The sequence below is a fragment of the Rhea pennata genome, chromosome 7, assembly GCF_028389875.1.
Source record: "Rhea pennata isolate bPtePen1 chromosome 7, bPtePen1.pri, whole genome shotgun sequence".
NCBI classification, from domain to species: Eukaryota; Metazoa; Chordata; class Aves; order Rheiformes; family Rheidae; genus Rhea; species Rhea pennata.
The window spans coordinates 27,518,872-27,541,784 of NC_084669.1; the positions used below are offsets into that span (position 1 = coordinate 27,518,872).

General features: G+C 40.5%; 1 protein-coding gene across 2 annotated transcripts in view; it reads right to left on the minus strand.

Moving 5' to 3' along the window:
- The window catches only part of ZCCHC24 (zinc finger CCHC-type containing 24), a 120,661-nt gene that overhangs the window by 12,792 nt on the left and 84,956 nt on the right, over positions 1 to 22,913 (minus strand). Inside the window, exons 3-4 of one of the 2 annotated variants that reach the window (XM_062579594.1) lie at positions 4,853 to 5,017; positions 1,148 to 1,515 (exon numbers count right to left, since the gene is read on the minus strand). In XM_062579594.1, the coding sequence (XP_062435578.1) occupies positions 1,423 to 1,515; positions 4,853 to 5,017 (258 nt within the window). In that variant the 3' untranslated portion in view covers positions 1,148 to 1,422. Of the gene's footprint in view, positions 1 to 1,147; positions 1,516 to 4,852; positions 5,018 to 22,913 lie in introns of those variants that run through there. The other variant, XM_062579593.1, reaches the window with a different exon arrangement.

Sequence of the window (22,913 nt, forward strand, 5' to 3'; positions counted from 1 at the left end):
GTTGGGTAACTTTTGTAGCTTTGCAGGCTGTTGCAACTTGAAGTCTAGTAAATGTTGAGAAAACAACAATAAGTTGCATCTTTTGATAATGATTTTGATTTTTTTAAACTCTTAGGTCACAACAATATGTTTACCAAATAGTAGGGAAAAGAGTAACAAAAAGATAGGATGCTGATTTCCACCTCATTGCAGAGAGGAAGTATAGACCACATAGATGGCTCTGTGAAAAAATCATTTGTTTCACCAGAGGTAAATTCTGTCTGAACCAGAATGGAGGTAAAACTCCTGTTTGGCCAGGTCATCTGGATTTTGTCAATACAAACTTTTTTTTTTCTTTTTTAAGTGAACTATTTGTACTGTGATCACATCACTTGCATAGTGTGGTGACTTTGCAGTGAAAGAATAGATACTACAAAGCAGCAGTATTGATTTCTTTGACTTGAATGGAGTTTTATCTCTATAGGTGTACTGAGGTACTGAGTGTAAATATGGAACAAGAGAAAAGAGAAGCATGGCTTCTAGGGAGAGAGAACTTCTTTTCTTAGATGAGTTAAACGGGAAAAAATATTCAAAGGCTAGCAAAAGTCCTCCCCTTCAGATCTCTCTTCTCTCCAGCCTCTCTCCTCCTTACATATATATATATATATATATATATATATAAAATAAACATACATATACATATATTTACATAATATACACATACACACACACATACATATAAAAGCAAGTAAAAATAATAGGTACACTAACTAGTTTGCTACAACAGTATTTCTATAGAAGGAACAGTCCCACACGTTACTATAATCTGCAGTCTCATCTATTGTTGCAATCGTGTGCCAGAAGATTAAGATGAGAGTGAAAATACTTTGTTATTTTTGATCCCATATAACAAAGTCAGTAGGAGTCTTGCCATAGCATAGAATTAACTGAGGATATCCACTAACGCACCGAGAGAAAAAAACTGATTGCTAAAAACTTTTAGAAATGCATAGGAACTCAGCTCATGGATGAGAGCTCTCCTATTGTGGCTGCCAACAGAGTAACTATAATCTAAGAAATAAATGGGAAATATATGCAGAAAATGCTAAGGCAGTCTAGTACTGTAAATAGTTTATTATAATAAAAACTAAAACCAGAATAACCCTGTGTGCACATTACGCATGTTTGCTTTAATTCTCATTGTAGAAACACTGGACTCTTTAACTAAAAAGAAATCTTTCACTGCAATTTTTATAAAATAGAGTTGCTAGCGTAAGAGTACTAGTGACTGGATACATAGTATTTTCCAAAACAATGTAGAATAGCACTACACAGACAAATGCTGATAAATGTGTAGAGAGAATCTAGCGTGGCACTTGGACAAAACACACGTACGGGTCAGCAAAGAGGCTCAGCCAAGAAGCAGCGCTGACCTCGGGCAGCCTAAGCGCTCTGCTGCTGGCGATGACCAGCTGCTGCGTTCGTTACTCTCTGGCTATAGCTGAGGTGTTTAATCAGAAAAAGCACAGGGCACCTCTGGAAGAATGAAAAGAAAATAGAATGATGACAGTAAAACCAAGAAAGAGAAGCAGACTGAGGTGAGGCAGAGACAACAAGATATGAAACCTTCCAGCCTGAGGCTGTAAGTTCAAAATCCGGGAAAGAGCACTAGTGACTGGCTGCAAGTTGTTTATATCTGGAAGTCTAGTTGAAACACACTCTGTCCAGTCTCAAGATCTCACCCAGTTGCAATATCTACTGCTGGGGGCATGAATGCCTGAATAGACCGGAAAAGCAAAACTTTTCCACATCCTCAGGTTTTGCCTCTTCAGGGAACATCTTGGAAACAACTCGGAGGGGGCGGGGAGGGCAGGCAGTGGAAACCTGCACAGCACATGCTGCCGTTATTTACTAGAAAACAAAATACGTGGCTTCACGGCAAGCAAACACGGCTTACGTAAGCACGACAGGCTGCAACCGTTCTTTGATAACCTTAGTGCTTTGCTGATGCAGACTTCTCTGGCCCTGCCTCGAAGGGTGGCTTTGTCCCAGGGACTACTTGCAAACCTTCTTTACTATAAAATATACATATTCCCAAGTCTATAATGTTTCTTGTATAGTGTGGATGGGATATCTCTTGGGAGATTTTTTGTGACCCTTTGAACGCTAACATAAATGATGGAAAGAATTTAGAAGTACAAGATAAATATTTATAAACTTGTATTATAAATCAGTGATCTTGTAATTTCTCTGACCCTCAACACCGCTTCCATCCCTGTGATAAATGACTGCATTGCTCACCCTGGATTTTGGTGCAGTTGTCTGAGCAAGCTGTCTAAACAGAGGCAAGGAACCTTAGAAACTTTGAAGTTGTGTCTCATGCAAGTGAGTGAAAGAAAATTGCTTAGCTTTCCTTCCATATGCAGTTTTCCACAAAAAAAGAGGCCCTTTCCGTTTGCTCACTTGCAATGTAGTTTCCAGTCACAGTTTTGTCAGGGGGAATTACAGTGCAGCTGCTTATTTTGGGGTTTGGAATCAGAGTGGTATTAGCCCAGAAACAGCGCGATGGATCACATCCTCTTGCCTGGTCAACAGAAACAATGATACTGACTGGCTCAGCCATAAGGTCACTGTGAACTAGAATAATTCCTATGATACAAGGGAAAAAAAGGGAAAATCATCTCATAGTGAAGTATGCTGAGTTAAAACAAGGCTTCTGCCACAGTGTGTGGCTAATGGAAGGGGAAAAATAGGTACTTTGGGGTTGCAGTGTAGGAGGCTTCAGATACTTCATTTTAAACTGAAATTCATAATGGTCCATGCTATTAGCAATTCCAAATCAGTATTTTGGCTGCATATTGCCACGCAATGTTGCTGTAGAAACGGAGCCAAATTTTGTCCTTAGAATTATGTGTATATGCATATGTGTTTAAGAGGAGGAAATACAGTCAATTAGCTATTACTGGCTGGGATAAACCTTAATAAACCTATTCTATCTCCTTTTCCTGTTTGTTGTAATGATTTTTCAATATTCATTTCCAGTATTCAATCCCTTTCAATTTTTTATTTTTTTCATCATAGTCACAGTATTCTTCTTTGGACAAGTTTCTCCTCCCACTCCCTGTCCCTCCTTTCCCCCCAGTCATATAAAATAGTATGAAGTGTTCCTTATGGGCCCATAGAAGAAGCTTTATATAGGAATTTTACAAGTACTTAGGTAGTTAATGAGACACCTAAGGCTCCTGGTGGAAATTCTTTTCCACTTATTGCAAGTACATCTGAATGATTTGTCTGTGACTTAAGTATTTTCTATGAGTGGACAGTAGGTAACTTGACACATGTAGAGCTCTATTTATTGCTGAGGTTCAGCTAGGATGAATTACATCTGAGGAAAATCACACCTCTTGAATTCTATTGAAATAATTCTCACTCTTTCCATCTACAACAATTTTCTACAATATTGCAAAATCCAACTCATTTTTTTCCATGATGTTTCTTGCCTTTGTTCCGTATCAGCCATCTTGAAGTGAAATGTTATCGTGTGACTTCTTCAGACTGCTACACTCACAGATCTCTTGTATCTGATTGTACTGGAATTGATAGGATTAATTCTAGGTGTTGCTGCAGTATCACCTGCTGTTCTTGAATCATTTCCTAGAAGGGAGCCAGGAGTGGTTTTCTTCTGGTTACGCAAAGTAGAAATTTTGCACAACTTATTGGCCAAACTTATTTATTATGCTGTGGTTAAAACTCACTTTCTGCATGAAAATTCAGCTTTGACCAAGTCAACTTGTAGCCTGATTTGTCACGGAAAGGAGAAGTATGGGCTCACGCAATTGGTCTGCCTGTCTCCCATTAACAACCACTAATAGGGATGACTGTTTGCAACCAGTCCTGATGGTGTAAAACAGGAACTGGAAGTCAGGTTTCACCTCGGCAGGGGGAAGGCTGGGCAACTGGAAATGCAGCTGTGAGTAGGGAAGCTGATGCAAGGGAGATGCACAACTCCAATCTATAGGGAGCAGGGGGGAAGGCTGTGCTATTGCTGATAAGATGAACTAAACTCTTCCTCTTTGCAGACACAGATTTCCTAAGGGCAAAGCTGCTACTTAGAATTGCTGCTTCCAGCTTAATAACACGCTTTCCCTTGAAGCTTACTTTGCTTGGGCATCACTTAGTATTACTGAAACAGAGAAATTTCTCTGACTAGGCTGTCTTGCTTTACTGCTGTTAACTAAAGGATTTTGTTGGCAGGAGTTAATCTTAGTATTCTTCTTTTATCGCTAATCTTTATAAACAAACATAACCTCTCTACCAAATCCAACCCTGCCCAACAAAGGACAAAAAGCGAAGGAAGCATCGGAAATAACTGCACTGACACCAATGGAATAAAAAACATTAAATTGGTGTAAATATGAAGAGGATCAGAAGTACTAGCAGGCCCACTGTTACTGCTGCACTTTGTTTTACTCTATCTTTTGGTGACTCTATCCAACATTAAGGCCTCCCGGTCTGTTTTCATAGTAGAAATAGGTAGAATTTGTTCTGGAGCTATTTTTATTGAAAAATAAGATACTCTGATTTTGCAGCTCTCATGGCACCAGACCCCATTATAAGGACTGAGAATAACAGCTTGTCTGGGGAACAGTTCTTGTGTCATGTTATATGCACCATGATAATGTTTACTTATATTTGTGGAAAAAACACAGGTAGGGGTGCAAAAGCTGTTTATAGTATTCACTAGGAACAAAAGCTTGCAGCTGTCTAGCTTGTCCTGTTCTTTAATGTTGTTTGAGACATTTGTGCTTTACAAATTCAACAAGTATGTGCCTAGTTCCAAGCCTGTACATCAGCAGGTCTGCAGTTCCCCTACCTGTTTGTGAGGATAAACATTGATGTGGCACTTGATACATTCTTGTCCCATGTTAGCCCATGAGTTTCCACTCATCCATTTTCTCTTGCATTTGGGACACTTGTATTCACCAAAACAACGTTTCTTGCCCTGGTATGGGGTCAGACCTTCTCCTTTTGGACGAGCCTGAAACAAAACAAAACAAAAAGGGGAAGTAGCAATAAATGACCCAAAAGGCTGGGAGGCAGAAGTAGAAAAGTAAATTTTTATTAGGAGATACTGGCAATTCATTACTATGCAGATATGTATTACATCTGAAAGTGCAAACTAGGGTTGAGTAGGGAAGGAAGACATATTTTTTATTAGTGTAATCGCTCACTTCATTAATCCCATTAAGTTTTTTTCTCTTTGTGAACAATGTTTCATTGATCTCTACATTTTGAGGGATATAGGAAGGGATTCCCAAATATAATGGATTGTTATGATGTCTAAATGTTCAATGGGTAAACAAGCTCTCTCTAGTGAATATTGAAGAACTCTAAATATTCTCACTGAAAGTGTTTGTACTTAAAAGCACAGTAATGCACATAATATACTAATATGTTAAGTGAAGAGCAGAGGATTACACACAGCTGTTTTGAAGATAGCTGTAAAGATGCAGCCATCTTCCCAGAGACTGAAGCATTTCAAGGTGTTGACATACTGCCCACATCTCCATGGCATTTTGTTTGTTGTTGCCTAGAAGGAGAGGCTTTTCTCTTGGATAGGGGCAGAATGGTACCATTGCCTACCAAATTGTCCATTCATATGTTATGCCTCCAGGGCATTTTTTTTTTTAGGGTTCCCAGATTAAGTTTACAAAAGTTAAATGGCCTATCATTCTGAGAAAGGGTTTGTTTTGTTTTGGGAGCTTGTACAATTTCTCGGCGTGGAGGTCCAAATTGTTTCCTATGTGAAAATACGGGTTGAAAAGCAGGTGCTTGGCAGAAGACCTGAGCTTGGCAGGAACTTTGGGACTCCAGCTCCCACGGCTCACAGAGATGATGTATGCTGTATTCCTTCAATGGTTGCACGCAGGAGCAAGTGGTAACAGACTGCTGAGCATGATCCATCCTGCATACTGGTGAACGGAAGAAGAGTAGGGACCCCAAACCTATTTTACCCTCCCTCTCTCTCTCTCTTTTTTTTTTTCCTGTAGTGTCAGGGAACAGAATTCCCTATTTGTTTTTTCATACTCATTTTTCAGTGTAGTGATATGTTTCTTTAAAAATCAAGCACCAGTAGTAACCTGCATTACTAATAGAGAAACATTTTTAATGATTTGTTTGCTGACTCTCAAGCTGACAGGTCACTGAAAGTGTTCTGGCTCATGCCTCACAGACCATGAAGCTGATGCTAGGACACACATGTTTACAGAAGTGTTGCACCAGAAAAAAAACCTTGGTATAATGAGAAACATTCAGAGCTCTGAGACTGAGAGCTGGCAGGCACCATGGTGTCACTTGATAAGGATGAGAGATTGTAATTGAACATAGGTCAGGAAAATGTTAATTTATGGAGACATCCTTATTTTGGACACTTAATTTGACTCTGTCTCTCAGAAATTTGTAGCACAACTCAAGTCTCTGTAAGAAGGAGCCATCTGCTCTCTTCACATAGAAGTTCTCACGGAATGAATAGGAGGAACTCTGAGTTCTTCTCTTCCCCTCCTTGGCCCAAGGCTTCAGAGGTTGTTTTGTTTGCAGTTTCAACTGGGGCTATGTTATCTGACTGGTAGAAAAGAATTAATTCCAACTCTCAGTTTCAGTGGCACTCTAACTTAAGCTCTTCCTGGAGAGTCAAACCTGGAACTGTAGCTTCCCTTAGCTACCCTTACTAAGAAGCAGTCTTTTTAGAAAAAGTGGAGGTCACTGGGTGCATTGTTTCCAGAAGTAATAGCACAGACTTTGGAAGCACAGCGCGTCTGAAGTTTTGCAAATGTTTATAAACAGCGTTTAAACATCACACTCCCACTGCAATATGTTATGCCAGCCATAAACAGTATTAAAACATCAGACTCCCTCTGCAATATGTTCCCCTAGCCACAGTTTACAGATGGGAAACATTTGGAGATGACTACTTCGAATGGGGCTAACGACTACAGGTTTCTCAAGTTTAGGTAGCTGACTTCAGAGGCACCAGGATGAAATGCTCTGCCCTCACAAATGCACTGGAGGGCACTGAAGGCTTTAGACTGTGGAGTCCTCTGTGTGTATAGCCGGGCACCACAAATGGAGGCTTTCCAAATTAGATGCTACTTCGAAAATTTGGCCTCTCCGACTTGCTCAGTAAATCGGAAGCAGAACCAGCAAAAGAATGTAGGAGACCTGACTCCAGTGGTAATTTCCTGTTATAATCGCTAGACTAAACTTTTGATTTATTTTTATTTTAACTTTTCAGCTGTCACAGCTCCCTCCTCAGTCAGTGACTTTAATTAGTTTGCTGGCAAAGATACAACATTCTCTGTAGGTGTTTCACTATTATGCTTTATGGATGTTTATACTTTACCCTAACAGATATTTTCCTTCCCGTATCTCCAGTTTTCCAAACTGTGCCCCACAGGGAATTTGGATTCTCAAACAAAAAAGCTCATTCTCTCTAGTGAGAAACATCATTAGTACTGACAGCAGCGAAGGCAATCCTCCAACTCCCTCCACCCTCCAGGTCCAACAAAGCTGAAAGTTTGACAAAGCATTTGGTGGAAGGCAAAACCTGAGTGAGATACACTAATGGCCTGAAAGGTCCTGAGCTCATTTATTTAGTGTCTGTGGCTTCACCAGTGCAGCTGAATTACATAAACATTTCCAAGAAACAGACTGCTCCTTCATGTCTGAGAAGCCAGCGCTGCCTGGCGGGGTGTGCGAGTGCCTGGTCACTCGGTGACAGCGGAGTCTTGGTACTCATCCAACCAGAGGGTGAAAATAATTTCACCATAGATTGTTCGTAACTAACTACTAGAAGAGAGCAAGGAGACGCATTCTTTGACTTTTGATACTAGCCTAAAGCCTCTTATTTCACAAATGGTGAGATTTACCTTGTTTAAGCAATTAACCTCTGATTCCCTTCCCCCACATACCAACTCAATTTGAAGTGGTTAACAGTAAACCTTTTTCGATGTTTTGGTCCTACAGTTCCCTCAGTAAACATTATCTCCTCTTATTCTTTTTGCAGATAGGCACTTATTCATTTTATTAATCTGGCAAAGTTATGCCACTATCATAATGGCAAAATATTTTGTTGTTACCATGTTACCATACGCTGTCCTGTTCCTTTTAGTTCCAGGTAGTGTTTGGCACAGTTTCTGCACTTGGCTGTGGAAGTTTTGGGAAACACTATCAGATTCATACCATGTTTGAAATTACATTCAGACAGGGTTGTAAACTATAACATGGACAAGTTTTTTTGCATTTTTAGCTTACTTCTGTCTGGGTAGTTGACAATTTTATGCTGTGCTTTAAAAACTGATTAGACAGGCTTACTCTATAAAAACAAACCTTCCAGCACTTCTCCTGCCATGTGACTGTTTTCCTCTCCAACAGCTTTATGTATGTTCGCACAGATATTTCAAAGATTATTTAATATAGTCAATACAGGTAGGCATTTGAGGATGACTAAAAATCCAAATAGATTTTTCTTTAAGTAATGGCTAGTTTCTGGTCCTTCAAGTGTATCTCTGTCTAGACCTAAGCCTCCCTAATAGCCTCTTTGTGCTGCTTTGGGGGTTTCTGCGGAGAGGAAAGCCTTCCTTCCCTTGGAGAGACCCGCGGGGAAATGGGGCGGTCAGAGATGCTGTGGCAGCCCCTTTCCACTTTGTGAACCCCAGCTAGGGAACGACCCTTTTTCTGCCATGGCAATCCTTAGCGTTTCCTTCCTTCCTTCTTTCTTTCTTTCTTTTTTTTTTTTTTTTTTTTAACCTAAACAAACCAAAAAGAAGGAATGAGGCACAAATTAGAGCCGATCTTGGGCTGGTCTCACTAGTGCTGCAGCTGAAGGGGACTCTGGCTGGCCCTGGATTGCAGAAGCAGTGCAATTCTGCAAAAGCTCTTGCTGGGCCCTGCGGCCAGCAGCAGTCAGACACATGAAATGACCCTGCCCTCTGATTCATGGAAGGGCTCACTGGCAGTGTGGAAGCAATATATTATCCTGGACATTCAGAGAAATGCTAAGACAAATAATCTTTGCAGGTGTACCTAATGCACGTGCCTAAAAGCAGTGCATGGCTTTACTTTAACAAGATCCAATGTGTGCATAAAGCCAGTATTTTTTTTTTTTGTGTGTGGCACAGCAATGAAAATGACATCAATATTCAATCCTTCATTGACACCCAGCTGCCTCTATTTTTTTGTATCCCTCTTCTTTCCTCAGCCAAAACCACAAATTGGCCATAATAAGATTTTAAAATTGTTTAAGTTGAGCTTTTCTGCTGGTAAGCGGCCAGCTGTGCTCTAACAGAACTGATCGGATTGTGCATCTCACAGAAGAATCTGCCAAATCACTTGGCAGTGATGGACATAATAAAGGACTCTTTGCTTTCCCAAGACAATTCTCTCAAAGTATCAGTTTGCACAGTCAGCACAAACAAAACAAAACACCCCCATGCCATGCTTAAGACTAGATTCATTATAAACAACAACTTGCAGAGGGTTCCCTCAAAGCGAAATGCATAGGAATGATTTACTAAATGCTCTTCTTCCCTTCATCTTCCTCCTGAGTTTGAGTTACATAGCTGAAAGGTTCAGAACATAGGAGAAAGATGGTACAGTGAAGAGGACCTCTTTAAGGGTCTGTGTGTAAGGATACTTTATCAAAAAGAGCAGAAACGCGACAATAGAGAACACTAGCTTGATCCCCTGGCTGGCTCCCAAGTGATTTGCCTGCGGGCCAGAGCTGTATTTTGCAATGTGAGCCCTCTGGCACTCTCAACTGTAAGTCAGCACAACTATTAGATGGGATTAAAAGACTTATAGCACTTTTATTTTGTACTCCTCTGCATGCATAGTTTTGAGGAAGACCAGAAGACCCAAAATGTTCAAATGGAGAAGGAAAAAGGAAGTATTATGACCAATTTGAAGTACTGAGTGTTCCTGACTCTGCTGCAAGTTACGGAGCACTGGGCAATTCACTTAAGTCCTCTGTGACCTTTCTCAGCTCTGAAGGCCATGTAGAAGCATCAAGACACTTGCACACATATGAGACTACTCAGCAAAATAAATGACCTATAAAAAGGAATCTGTAGACTTGCCAGCATTTTAATTTGTTCTTTCTGATTTTTATGTTACTTTAAATTTGAGTATCAACAGACAGATACAGAGGTTATGTTTAGCGAACTAAATATAGCTGGTCTATTTTTGCTTTCTGTGCATAGTGCTGGTGTATAATGTTGCTGATGTTGACACTGTGGTCACTTTTGAAGTATTTAAATGAACTGGAACTGCATCTTTAATTACTGCATCAATATAGAAAGAGTGTCTAGGGGATACAGAAACAAAATTAATGCTTTGCTTCATCCTTGTCTCTGGCACAATTTATGTGTAGTGTCACGATGAGAACTCTTACTTGATACAGGACAATTAAAGGAAAAGCAGGATAACACCATTGGAAGGAAGACTTTTCATTACAACATTATTATTAAAATAAAAATACCTGTTACTTGATTTACCAAGCAACAGATACTGAGGGGTTTCTAGATACTGCCAGGTTAATGATGCTATGACAAAGTTGTATTTGAGCATGACAAAGCTGAAAAATAAAGAAAAAAATGAAGATGTTTTTCACTGTAACTTAACAGAAGAGGCCAACAGCTATTTTATGGATCAAGAATTTTTAGGAGTCTTATCTGTCATAAGACCTAGGGCTGTCTCAACCTCTGACTGGGGAATCTACTGTATGGCTTTTATCATCACTGCAAGTGTGAGGAATTTACACAGCTGCATTCATAAAATCTGGCTTATTCTCCACTATGGTTAAGACTGTTGGTAGAGTTGCATGTCAGTTACTGCAACTAACTTGAAACTCTCTCTTGCATTTGAAGCACTGGCAAGCTGAAAATCTGATCACGGTATGAGGTGGCTCTGTATTGAGGTCCAAAAAATGATGACACTATTACAGTCAGTCCTCTGATTAAATTAGTGGGGGTTTCTCCCCACCTCTTCTGTAGGACAGTAGGCGTATCGGTAGCCTTTCTGCTCGCTGCCAGTGTGTCGGGCTGGGGAAAACGGCCAGCGAGGTGCTGAAGGTGATGCCCGGCCTTCTAGAGAATCGTAAATTTAAAAAGGGGGAAAGACAAGTTAGGCTGTCATTTTCATGTGTCTGCTTGCAACTCCAGTAGTCGCTGTATACTGTGCTCTCGCTAGTGTATTTTGTCACCTTGCCTGGAAAACATTTTCAAAGCCCAGTGTATACAGAGTTTGCTCATACACACATTTTCCTTTCTTAATTTCTTCTTTGTGCTTGTACCCACACTTAGCGTATACATAGTTCTCTACTTTCTTTGTCCTGGCAGTTTTAAAAGCATTTTAGACTACTCTTGCATCCCTCACAGCTTTTCCTCTCCAGGATGTCTGTCTCTGCCAACTTAGAGGGTAATATTTAGCTTTTAGCCCTTTTGATCTTTCCTGTTATGACAATAATTCCTGTTCATTTCTCTTGCTCTTCTAGGATGTGGCTCCATTTAGTCAGTGTCTTTCTAGCAGGGCGGTGTTCAGAATGGAATGCAGTTTTCCAGGAATAGAGCATTAGAAGGAAAAAAAAATTGCAAGGTTGTGCAGCACACAATCCAAAATAATATTAATCTTTTTATTTCATTTGAACAAATATCGTATTTCTGCTGTGTTACAAACACATTTTCACTCCACAAAACTTACTCTTTGGCAGAACGTTTAAAAGAGTATCAATTAATCTGTATCAGTGAACTTTTTAACAGGTATCTTTTCAAGAGGGCAGAAGACCATTTTTATTTTTGTCATTTTAATATGTAAGTGAGTATGTATCTCTTAGCTGCTTTGAAAAATCCGTGTTGTCAACATGTTGTATGTTAACTGTGATTTTGATCTTGTTTCCACAATGGTAAACCAAGAGTAAGATTTGGCAGTACCTGCTACTAATAACACACACATGATTTCTGATGCTGATTAAAGCAATAGGCATGGTTGTCGTGGACATGCTGATCAAAGTCTAGAAATCCAAGGAGCTGGCTTGGCAAACATTCTAACATTTAAATCAAAATCTGGTTTTGCAGATTTTTCAGAATCCTAGCCGTGCTCTTGGAACAAAGGCTTTTCTTCTGTTACAAAATGCTTAGTTGAGATGATCATTAGAACCATCTTTGAGCTGAAGATATATAATACTCTTTCTGTGCTGAGCCAGTTTGAAGCACAATACTTGCAGAATTGCCAAATATTAGTTACTATCTGATGCGTCATTCAGCAAGCACTGAATACACTGAGGAGCTGATAGCATGGATTTCCTTCACTCATCCTATCCCTTCACAGCCAATATAGGGACAGTAAGCACAGAAAATCTCGGTATCATACAGTTTAAGTAAACAACTGTATTGACTACATGACAATATGCTGTTTTCATGGGCTTCTTAGAGGTATTCACACAAGCAGGGACAAAAGCAAGCAGTGTAATAGAAAAGGACTATCAAAAAATGGTAATGTGATGAAGGGACTAGTCTTGGACTTACAACATTTAAAAAGGCTACATAGCTCTGATGAATTTTCTGTCTGATATGACCAGGTCGCATAATCAGACTGTGCCTCAGCTCAGCATTTGTAGGATGGAGATGTCATTATGCCATTCCTGACATTTCTGTATTTCTTGTGGCTGCTGTTTTCTTGGTTATCTGTACTTCAAGGAATTTTTTTTTAACCTGTGTGTGCTGCTCCTTGTTCAGTTACAGGGAAAGAGCTCCCAAACTAATCATTTATTCTTGAGCCAACCACAGTTTTAATACATTTGTTCCCGAGGGAACTTGCAAACAATGGAATTACTTGAGCATATAAATAGCTGCTTAATGAACTTTCTTTTGAAAGTATTGCATAAGTCTGCCTAGCGCAGAACCTAGAATTTCAAGAACAGGGCTCTGGCCCTTGTGCATATGAAGATAACTATCAAAATGTGAACCAAATGTTAACTCATACAACGAAGCAAACCTCCTGGAAAAATTCTCTTAGGGAATAAGGCAGTGAAAACTGTTCTCAGTGTGTTGTTTAATGCGGTATGAAGGTGTTTTTAAAAGAGGGTGTGTAAAGTGAGGATGGGTAGCGCCTAAATGAACCTGGGTCTCTGTTGTATAATTAATTTAAGTATTGTATGTCATATAGAAAATAGATTTGCATATCAAATTAGGTATGTGGAAGAGTTAAAATTACACTTGCCTGTTGGGATTCAGCGAGGCACTACTTTTCAGTGTTACGATATCATATTCTTCCAAACAGCTTAAGATAAAAGGAAGTGGTTGAAATCTTTCTTTTCCCTTCTCTGATACAAAATTGGCCATGCTGAATTAATTATGAAGAAACTAGGAATGTATTCATTTTAATAGTTTCCTGATGTGTAGACTCTTTTGTCCCTCTCCATTCGTTGCTTTAAAACTTACAATAGCAATACCCTCTTCTTTCTCCCTTCCCCCTTCTCTTTGCCTAGCACATTATATTTAAAATGTTGGTATTTTTGTTTGGTAGTCAGAGTTTTGGAGTAGTGAGGGTCACATCCTTGCTATAATCAGACTCTACAAATTCCAAGCAGAGTTCAGGACTCATATTTTTGTTCCTATAGGACCTGTTTAACTGGTCCACATTTAGATGGCTTCAGGCAAGTTTCAGATTTCTCCTAAGGCTAATATGATGCAGCTGTGGCACTGTGCTAATGATGAGTTGGCAGGTCCAAAGATGACTATCTTTTGTCCTTTAACAAGCAGTGCACTAGCTCTGGTAGACCCCTTGCCTCCTCATAGGTCATGGGACCCTTCCAAAAGCAAAATACATAGGAAGGAAGACATTTGTCACTGGAGGTCATGATATTCCAAAACTGTGCGAGCAGTAAGTGCTTTTAAAGCTCTGTTTAAAGTGAGGAAAGTTGCCTTCTGCTTCAGTGCTGTTCCAATATATGCTCATGCCAAGTCTCAGACTGAAGAGAAGATTTGGACTGGAATATGACACTGATGTGCAGCTATGGATCTCCATTAGATCCTGTGGTGGTGGTACTTTTCTTATTAAGTGTTAAAGTGAAGAAACTGCATGAGAAGACTCAATACAGGCTAGATGGGTATGTGCTACTATGTGTTTGGAGCAAATTTCTAAAAGGTGCGGGTCAGGGAAGTTTCCAAATTATGTGGTTATCGTGGAGCTTGCATTGCTTTTTGTCTTATACTTTGACTGAGAATTGGACTTATGTCACCGTATTCACACAAAAATAGCGTTGCCTCTTTTATTTGGACTCTATGTGAAAGCTGTACTGAAACCTTAACCAATGCAGATGTGGTAACCCTCATTTAATTCACTGGAAAACATAATTAGCACTTACTCTTCATGAACTATTCTATCTTAATCTTATACTGGGTGCAGCTGGATTTAACTTTGGTGCAGATATATAGGGAGGAACAGAGGAAAAGCCTGTATTATGAGTGAAAGGACTGTCGGTGTTGATAGGAGGTAGTTTCCTCTGCTGCTTTACTGGCTTTGTAAAATCCTGCTCTAGGACTGTCAGCATCTTTTAGTGTCTTTATCCCTTTGTAAATCTGGTAGTGTTGAGACGCTCATTCCTGTTATATGTATCCCATGTATGTGCATTGGCATCTGCTGGGCTTAAGAAAGAAATTCTTAAGAAAGATAACTAGTTCCTACACGGTAGTTTCCTTAATAGTCTCTGTCCTGTGCTCTCACAGGACAGCATGTTCTGCTGACCTCTCACAGGAGCCAAGAGGCTGTGGCCAACTGGGCAGTCTACCTGTGTGGAGTAGCCAAGGAGGAGAGCTGTGCTTCTGGTGAGCCTGTAGCACGGGCAGAGCTAGGGAAAGGGCATGTGAAGGAAGGTTCAAAGTACTGCGCGGGGGTGGAGAATATTTTAACTCAACCACAAGACACAATGCAAATAGGAAATGAGACGTTAGCAGTTTTACCGTTCAAAGAACTACTTATTCTGCTTTGGTTTGACTTTAGTCTACTTGTTGCACCCTCTGGACTGACATACTCTAGACTTTCCTTGTTCTCTTCATATGTATATGAACTACAATAAAGATGGATCTTTTTTAGCCTGAATCAGAAATGCAAAACTTCTGTAAAGGTTTTATCTCTTCAAAGTAAATCACAGAAAGCTAAGACAATACGGACAAGTTTCAGAGGAAAGGATATTCCTGGAAGAACTCAGCCTTCTTCCTTCCTACTGCTTTTAAAGGGACAGCATCTCTTTCAACTACTCACCAAATTCTTACTCAAGACCTACTTCATGAAGTAATTTATGGTGATTGGAAGCCGGCATAGCCTGCACACTGAAGCACAAGAATTGGTATAACTAAACTAAGAGAAATCAAACAGGGGAAAGTCGTGAGAAAAAGAATGTGGCGTTGTGGTTAAGGCACTGGACTGGGCCTCTGGAGGTCTGGGTTTAATTTCTGGCCTGACTACAGCCTCTTTCTGTGAGTTTGTGGACAAGTTACTTGATCTCTCTGTACCTTGTTTTTTTTTAATCTGGAGCATAGACAGTACCAGCACACTTCACATTGTGAGAGTATGGTGTTTGTTACTACTGAAGTGAGCAGCGTATGAAAATCTGAGTTATACAATTCTCAGGGTTTTTTTTGAACAAGTATTGCTAAAGGCCTGTTACCAGTGAACCCGGCTCGCCTCTTGAGCCAATTTTTTTAAAGGCTCTGCTCAACAGATGTTTTCTTTTGTACATTTTCTGCTTTCTCTAAAATCTGATTGGTTAAAGTAGTCAGAAATGTCATTTTCTATTTAACTGTTTGTGACATCTCCACTGATACCTCATTTTAAAAAGTAAACAAAAACCATATGTCAGAAGGCAAGGCAAGTAGGTATGCAGTTGTTAAAGATTTCTAGCTAGGGAACTCTTCATGCTAAGGATAAAGCATGAGCCCTTTGCACTCTTCCTCCTGCAACACAAAGCCTTGCAAAGGCTCCCAGCACCCCATCTAACCTCCACGTCCCAAAGAAATGCAGTGGAGGCTCACAGGATACTAGTACGCTTAGCAGGCTGTGGCCTGTCCTCCTCCAAGATGAAATATCACGGCAAGAGTGCCATTGCTTCTAGCTGGAACAGGCCCAGTGCTTGAACTATTATGGAACAGGGAAAGGAAATAAAGACCAGATGAGCAACCACCCTGGCTTTCCCCACCTCAACCTCCTTCCCTGCCCCCTCTCCCCCACCCCCAGTGCTGTCTCTCAGATGATATGCAAAAACTCTAGTTGAGTCAGTCAGCCTGCTTTAAATTACAGCATTCTTTTTGAGCCTGAAAAAATACATGCTATGCATAGCCCAAACATGAAACATTACTTTAGTTGCTGAGATCTAAACTGCATAAATGTTTATTATGTTTAGTAATGCAATAGAGTCTTTTTTTGTCCTGGTCTCAGTATCCTGGAAATATTTTGATGCACATGAGCATGATGCCTAGAGGAAAGTCCCAGAAACCTGCCCTTTCTGCCCACAGTGGCCAGGTGTATGTTCTGTCCACCTGGAGTCCCTGGATCGCAGCTGCCTGACCTAGTTTATGGATGTGAGATAACCTGAGAGCTCCTCACGGGCATTGCTTGCTCATTTGCTTTCGACTCCTGTGCATATGCAGGTACCTGGAAGGAACTCCTTACTAGAAGAGTTTTCTTCCACTGCAGGTTGAGTCTCTCTGTTACAAAAGAGTAGGGTTTTATTATCTTAATAGTTGAAGTGCATGAGAAAAGGCTCACAAATACTAAACATAAGGAACAGCAAAACTTTGTCTGCAGTGAAAACGTGTATACACCTGTAGATATGTTATCTGCAATTTCATTTTATACACAACTTGGCATGACCGAAAGGAGGTCATCCTTTGGTGTGACGTTTATGACAAGATAGTGTAAATGTGCATTTGCCCCGTGTGACAGGACAAGAGGCAATGGACAGAAATTGAAGCACAGGAAGTTCTGCCTGAACGTGAGGGGGAATTTCTTTACTGGGGGAGTGACGGAGCACTGGGACAGGTTGCCCAGAGAGGTTGTGGAGTCTCCTTCTCTGGAGATATTCAAGGCCCGCCTGGATGCAACCCTGTCTAACATGCTCTAGGTGACCCTGCTGAGCAGGGGGGGGGGGGGGGCTCGACTAGATGATCTCCAGAGGTCCCTTCCAACCTTACTGATTCTATGATCTCTAATCTCTTTCATTCTTGCCTTCCATCCCATTGCATCCTGTTCTTGCAGTTGCTCCACCATGCTCCATCACTGTTTCTTTTTACCATGTGCAAGGCTAGCTTGAATCATCTAGAGGATTATTTGTGTCAGGCTACCAGAAACCATTGGCAGCTGCTGAATTTCAGTAATGATTCTGTGACTGTCACAATTGACCATCTCAGCTGACGTTTGTAGTGCTGTTAAGAACTCTGTAATTTTTAGTAAATCTTATAAAAAGAACAAATCTGCACCCTACATAATATCTTTGTAGATCCTTGAAGATGAGGCAGGGCTGACTGTACTCAGTGGGAATGAAGTGAGAATGCTAATAGGGTATCTGAAGTGTGAGAGCACAACATAGTCAAAGTGTTAGGTGAAGAGAACTTCTCACATCAGAGTTCTGGCTAGAGTGAAAGGTGAGAAGTGGCATCTAGGAGATGACCGATGCATAGAAAAGATACGAAATGAAATTTGTAAATAGCTCTCTGTGATTTAAATTCTTTCCAAAAGTTAGAGTTGAACTTACTATTTACTACTAATTGTTTTATTCCTCCAACCTGTCAAGTCAGAGAATAAATATCATAAAACACAGCAGAAAAAGGTCAGCCACCTGGAATTTCTTGAGAAGCAGTAAGGTCATAGACTGAATCAGGCCATGGGTGTTGCATGCTTTGCATATCTGCAAAGTCATATCTGTGATTTTTGAGAGAAATAAAATCTCTTATCATTTGCTTAAATAGGAAACTCCAATCTGACATTGGGCTGCACAGCTATACTGTAAGAATTAAATCTTTTGGAACATACACTTTTGTTTTAGACTTGTGTACAGTTGAGGAACAGGGACTCTGAGATTAAAATAATCATTGCTTTTAAAAATATTGAAGGGGAAACTCCTGTCTTCACTAGAGTATAGTCAGAATGCTGAAACAAAACAGTAATTTTCTAAATGAGTTGTAATCCCCATGTCCTTTATTGCAAGTGGATGAGATTTCTATACAAGTACTTTTATTCATTAGTTATTGGTCTATTTTTCATTTTTAAAGGAAAAATAGACAAGGATCTTAAAAACTATTTAATCTTTTGCAACCTTCCCAATGTATTTTGACAGTAGCCGAGACGGCTTTTCCTATATTTAAACATTTTTTGTCAAAGACCGACAGCACTTCCTTATCATGGAAACCTAAAACCACACTTCCTGGAAGTCACCACTTTCCTGTCTGCGTATAGAGAATTAGCTGTTACCGTAGCAGCCTGTCACTCTAGATTGCTCCGAATCCGTGGCACTGGCAGCACCCCCAGATCTGTTGCTGGCCGCTGAGGCAAGCTGGGGCGGGAGCAGCATGAGGCCTGTTAGTAGTTCCATGTTCTTTGACATCCACTGGGCCTAAGCACCGTCAGCTGTCCTAGCAGATTTACATATTTCCGATAGTTCTAATAGCCACAGGCAAGTAAAGTGAAAAGCTCATTATTAAACAGTAGAAAGGACGAATATATACTTTAATAGAAACATTATGAGAGCAGAGGATCCACCTAGGAACTGTGGGGCACAGAAGACATGACAAGGCTTTGTGCTATGCAGAGTGCTCTCACGGAAAAAGCTGGTGACCAAGGCCATCTTCAACTTTTCTAAAGTCAAAGGCACTCTTCCTGACACAGAAACACTGAACAGGACACTGCAGAACATCTGCACTGGATGCTGTCTGTCTTTTTATTGTTTGCTAAAGTCCAAGAAACTATTCACCTTTGAAGGGTTATTGTGCAAGGGACATCTGGCATGAAATATTTGCTACAGCATTTGCTATGGGAGAAAACTGTTGGAGAGGTGGGATGAAGATGCAGGTTGAAGAGGTATACACTCATTTATTCTTTTTGCTACTTCTCCTTCTTTCTTTTTGTCTCTCTGATAGTCTTTCCATAGAGAGATGCCACTGTAAGGATAGGATAAGGATTCGTGCCTTATAGAAGTGATAATAGGAGTGAATTTGCCTTGATCTTGGAAAGGGGAAAAAAAATCCAAACCCTGAAGGCCTTAACAGGAGTCCTTGATACTGCTTTTCAAATTAAGCTACTCCTCTCTGTTACATGGGAGTATTTCAGCAGCATTATTGATTTAAAAAAAAAATCAATATGGAATGATAAAATATAAGATGAATACAAACAAGTGCATCCTGCCTGTCTTCCTATAAGGTCTCTGAGTCTCAGGGATGTTTTTTTCCCAAACTGAGGAGTATCATAAAGGCTGCACTGTTTTGTTAAGCCACTGACTTCAGACTTGGTTGGCACAGCAGCTGATGTTTTTTAGTCCCTTGCTTTTTCTGTCTTTCCAAGGACCAGTTAATTTTATCTGCGCTGTATGTTTCAGTGGGATGTGCAGTTCAGTGTGTGTCTAGTGAGAGGCTCATTATCCTTCACAGACTCAACACAAACCCTTGATTTTAAAAACAAAACAAAAGAAGAAGCCAGCCCGTTTCCGGTCTCTCTAGCTGAGCCAGCACTATGGGCTCCGTGGGTCCTTGATCACAAGTGCAGCTGTTTCTTTATATGCTTGGACATAATAAAACGGCTCAGAAGGAAGCTGTCAAACTGACAGGTGTGCCATGAAGTGAGAAACTTGGCCTGAGGCGCTGCCTGCGCGTGTGAGTGTGCGTGTGCACGTCTCCCCACACACAGGTCTTGTGTTTGGTTTTCTCCAAGGCCTTCAAGGGCCTCCTTGTCATAGCACAAATAATCTCATCACGCAGTCTCCCTTTCTACACTGTCTCCCCGCCAGCTCTGGTCAGAATAATCCCCTTTCTCAACCCTAATACCACAGCAGAAATGTCATCGTTACTGTGTAACCCTGGTATTTGTCAAGTTAACGGGAACAATGAGAGCATTCAGTTAGCCAGGAGACGAGGAAAGGGCCGCAGGAAAATCCCTCAAGGGGAAAGAAAAAGTTCTTCTGTCAGACTTTGAACTCCATTGGAGCTGCCATTTGTCTTGAGGTTGGACTGAACTGGAGACAGAGAGCTGCCTTGCATTGACCATGTCTTCAGCTGGGGTCCCAGGGCAAACCCACGTTTTATTTTTTAGGTCAGCTGACTAGCAACAAATGGCCTGGCTTCCAAGGGAGCCCCACCGTCGATAATCATAGAGCTCTGCCGTTCACCTGGACATGTTTTTGCTTTGCAAAATTAAACCTACAAGAAATGCCTTTATCTTCAGGCTTACTCTGTATGTGGATACAGTTACTAATTCTAATATCAAAGACTTGTGTCTCCCGTCCAGCGTCTAGCAACACGAGGCCCCTGCAGTAGCTAGGGACAACTGTGTGTTCTACCAAAGGTACCAGCGAGACCTAGCAAGCTAAAGCGGACAAAGTTTGCTCTTCCTTGAATTTCCTAGTAAACACTGCAGAGTGCTGAGGGACAGTAGAAATTTCACTGCAGACAAATATATGAATAATAACCTATGAGAGATGTAGTGCTTTTGCCTGTTTTCTCAGTAAGTCAGCAAATTCCTAACAAACAGCATTGGCTGCTCTTGTGCTTGTTGAATTCAAGTAGGCAGGTAAGGATAGTTCTGGGTAACCAAGAGCATTTCAGTTCATTGAAGACAGGTCTACTAAATACCAGATTATCTACAAGCTGAGTGTGAGCACTATGCCCACTTAGAAATCAAACTGCACAGAGCTGTGTGGGGAGATGGTTAATCCTGGGGTATTAGCGTTATGAAGACTTCCACAGTGGAGACCTGAGATGGCTTAATAATTTCAGACATTCTTATCTTTCTGTTCAGTTTGTCCTCTAATGATGCTGCCTCAAAGCATTATCACACCCCACTGCAGAGGTGACTGTGTTTTAGTGAAAAGTTAAGAGAATTTTGCAGGCCATTAATTACACTCACTTGGTTATTTTGCACCCAACTCCACTCCAAAGCGCTCAGCAAACTGTATGGAGTATATCTACTGGTATGGAAGTGCAGCTACCTGTGGTATGGAAAACAGTACCAGTTTGTGCTTTGCACTTTGCTAACTCTTCACAGCAAGGAATCTTTTGTCTAAAAATACTGAGGTATTCTCAGTATCTAGGGTCTTTAGGAAGAGACCTTCATGAAAATGTTTAATACCTACCAAATCTGTGTCAATCACAGACTGTGTTAGTGACAGTGGAATCTGAATTAGTTTCAAGAAGCTGAAGCATCATAATGCATAATTACTATAAATCTGAGAGACTTTTAATGGCAGTAATAAGAAAAGGATATAGAGATAAGAACATATTCATTAAGCACTTAACTTTCATGTATTCTTATCCTGAAATGGAAGAAGAGCACGAGTTACTTTTATTTAACCTGACATATACACAATTCACTCAGCATATATAGGGAATTTTTCTTAAAATGGTGAATGTTACAGTTCAGTTTGATATAATGTTACTTTTAGCAGAATCATTAGTCAAGCTTTAGTTAAGTAGTTTCTATATTAAATTTTAGGAACAAATGAAAATTGACAGAGAAGATTCCTAGATGGTGGGAATATGCATCAGATCACTCCCTTATTAAAGGTTCACATAGCCAAGTCGTCTCAGAAGGAGAAACAGCATTCTAAACAATTCCAGTTCCTTCTTGAAAATAAAAGGGAAAAAACGTGTGTCAACTGTGTAGCTGTTAATCTCTTCAGACGGCTACATGGAGCGCTCTGGTTGCACGACAACATGCTACAGCTGCCAGGCTGGCCTGCGGGCAACACACACAGAGCTTTTGCGCGTTCAGGGGTGGCCAAGATGCCTTCAGGGAAACGTGGTGCAGCTAATCATTTTAGGGACTGCCCATCAGCCACTTCTTTTTAAGGTCATCATTCTGCACATGAAAACAGAATATAAACTGGAGAGGCCTCTTCTTTCATCTTGCTATTTGCATATGTGCTAGCAAGGGAATCCAAAGTGTCTTCATTTCTCTAAAGCATTCATAATACAAATACATATAAAGCGCCTTATTCCTAAACCATCACTCAGGGCTTGGGTTTAAGCAGCACTAACTGAAGTCATGTACTCAAAGTCAGACAAGTCACTGAAAATTCCTTCCCACCCTGCCTGTCCTGTATCCCCCAGCGGACATACAACAATAGAGTAGACAATTCTTTTTCTGTTTAGAAATGTATAAAGAATGAGTAAGGAGGGCTCTTCAGAGTGCGTGGACAGGGAATTTAAGGACTATAAATGCGATTTGTAGTGCAGTCAATAGAAAGACTGGCTTGAGTGGATTAAAATAGAAATATAAGTGTATTACAAAGAAGAGATGTAAGAAAAAATGTGCAGAATCACATAATCACTGTAATATGCATCATAGTAAGGAAGTAGAGTGTTTATATCAAATTATTGTGCATAGAGATAGATGTGTGGATCAGTCAGAAGTGCAGATTTGTGCGCTCTCAGCAGCTTCTCCAACAATTAGCAGCATGTCCTTCTCTTTCACCGATTTGTCAGCGTGTTCTGTTCTTAGAGTATTAAATATTAGAATATTACTCTGGTCAAAAAAGAGGGTGGGGGACCCAGTAGTTTAAAGTGAAAGTGGCAGTTGCAAAGCCTTTGTATGTAGCTTAAGTTCCTTTATCTGTGCTTCAGTTTAGTAACAACTTAGTTGCTTTTTCTGTGCTTCAGCTTCTGAACTGTGAAATGGGA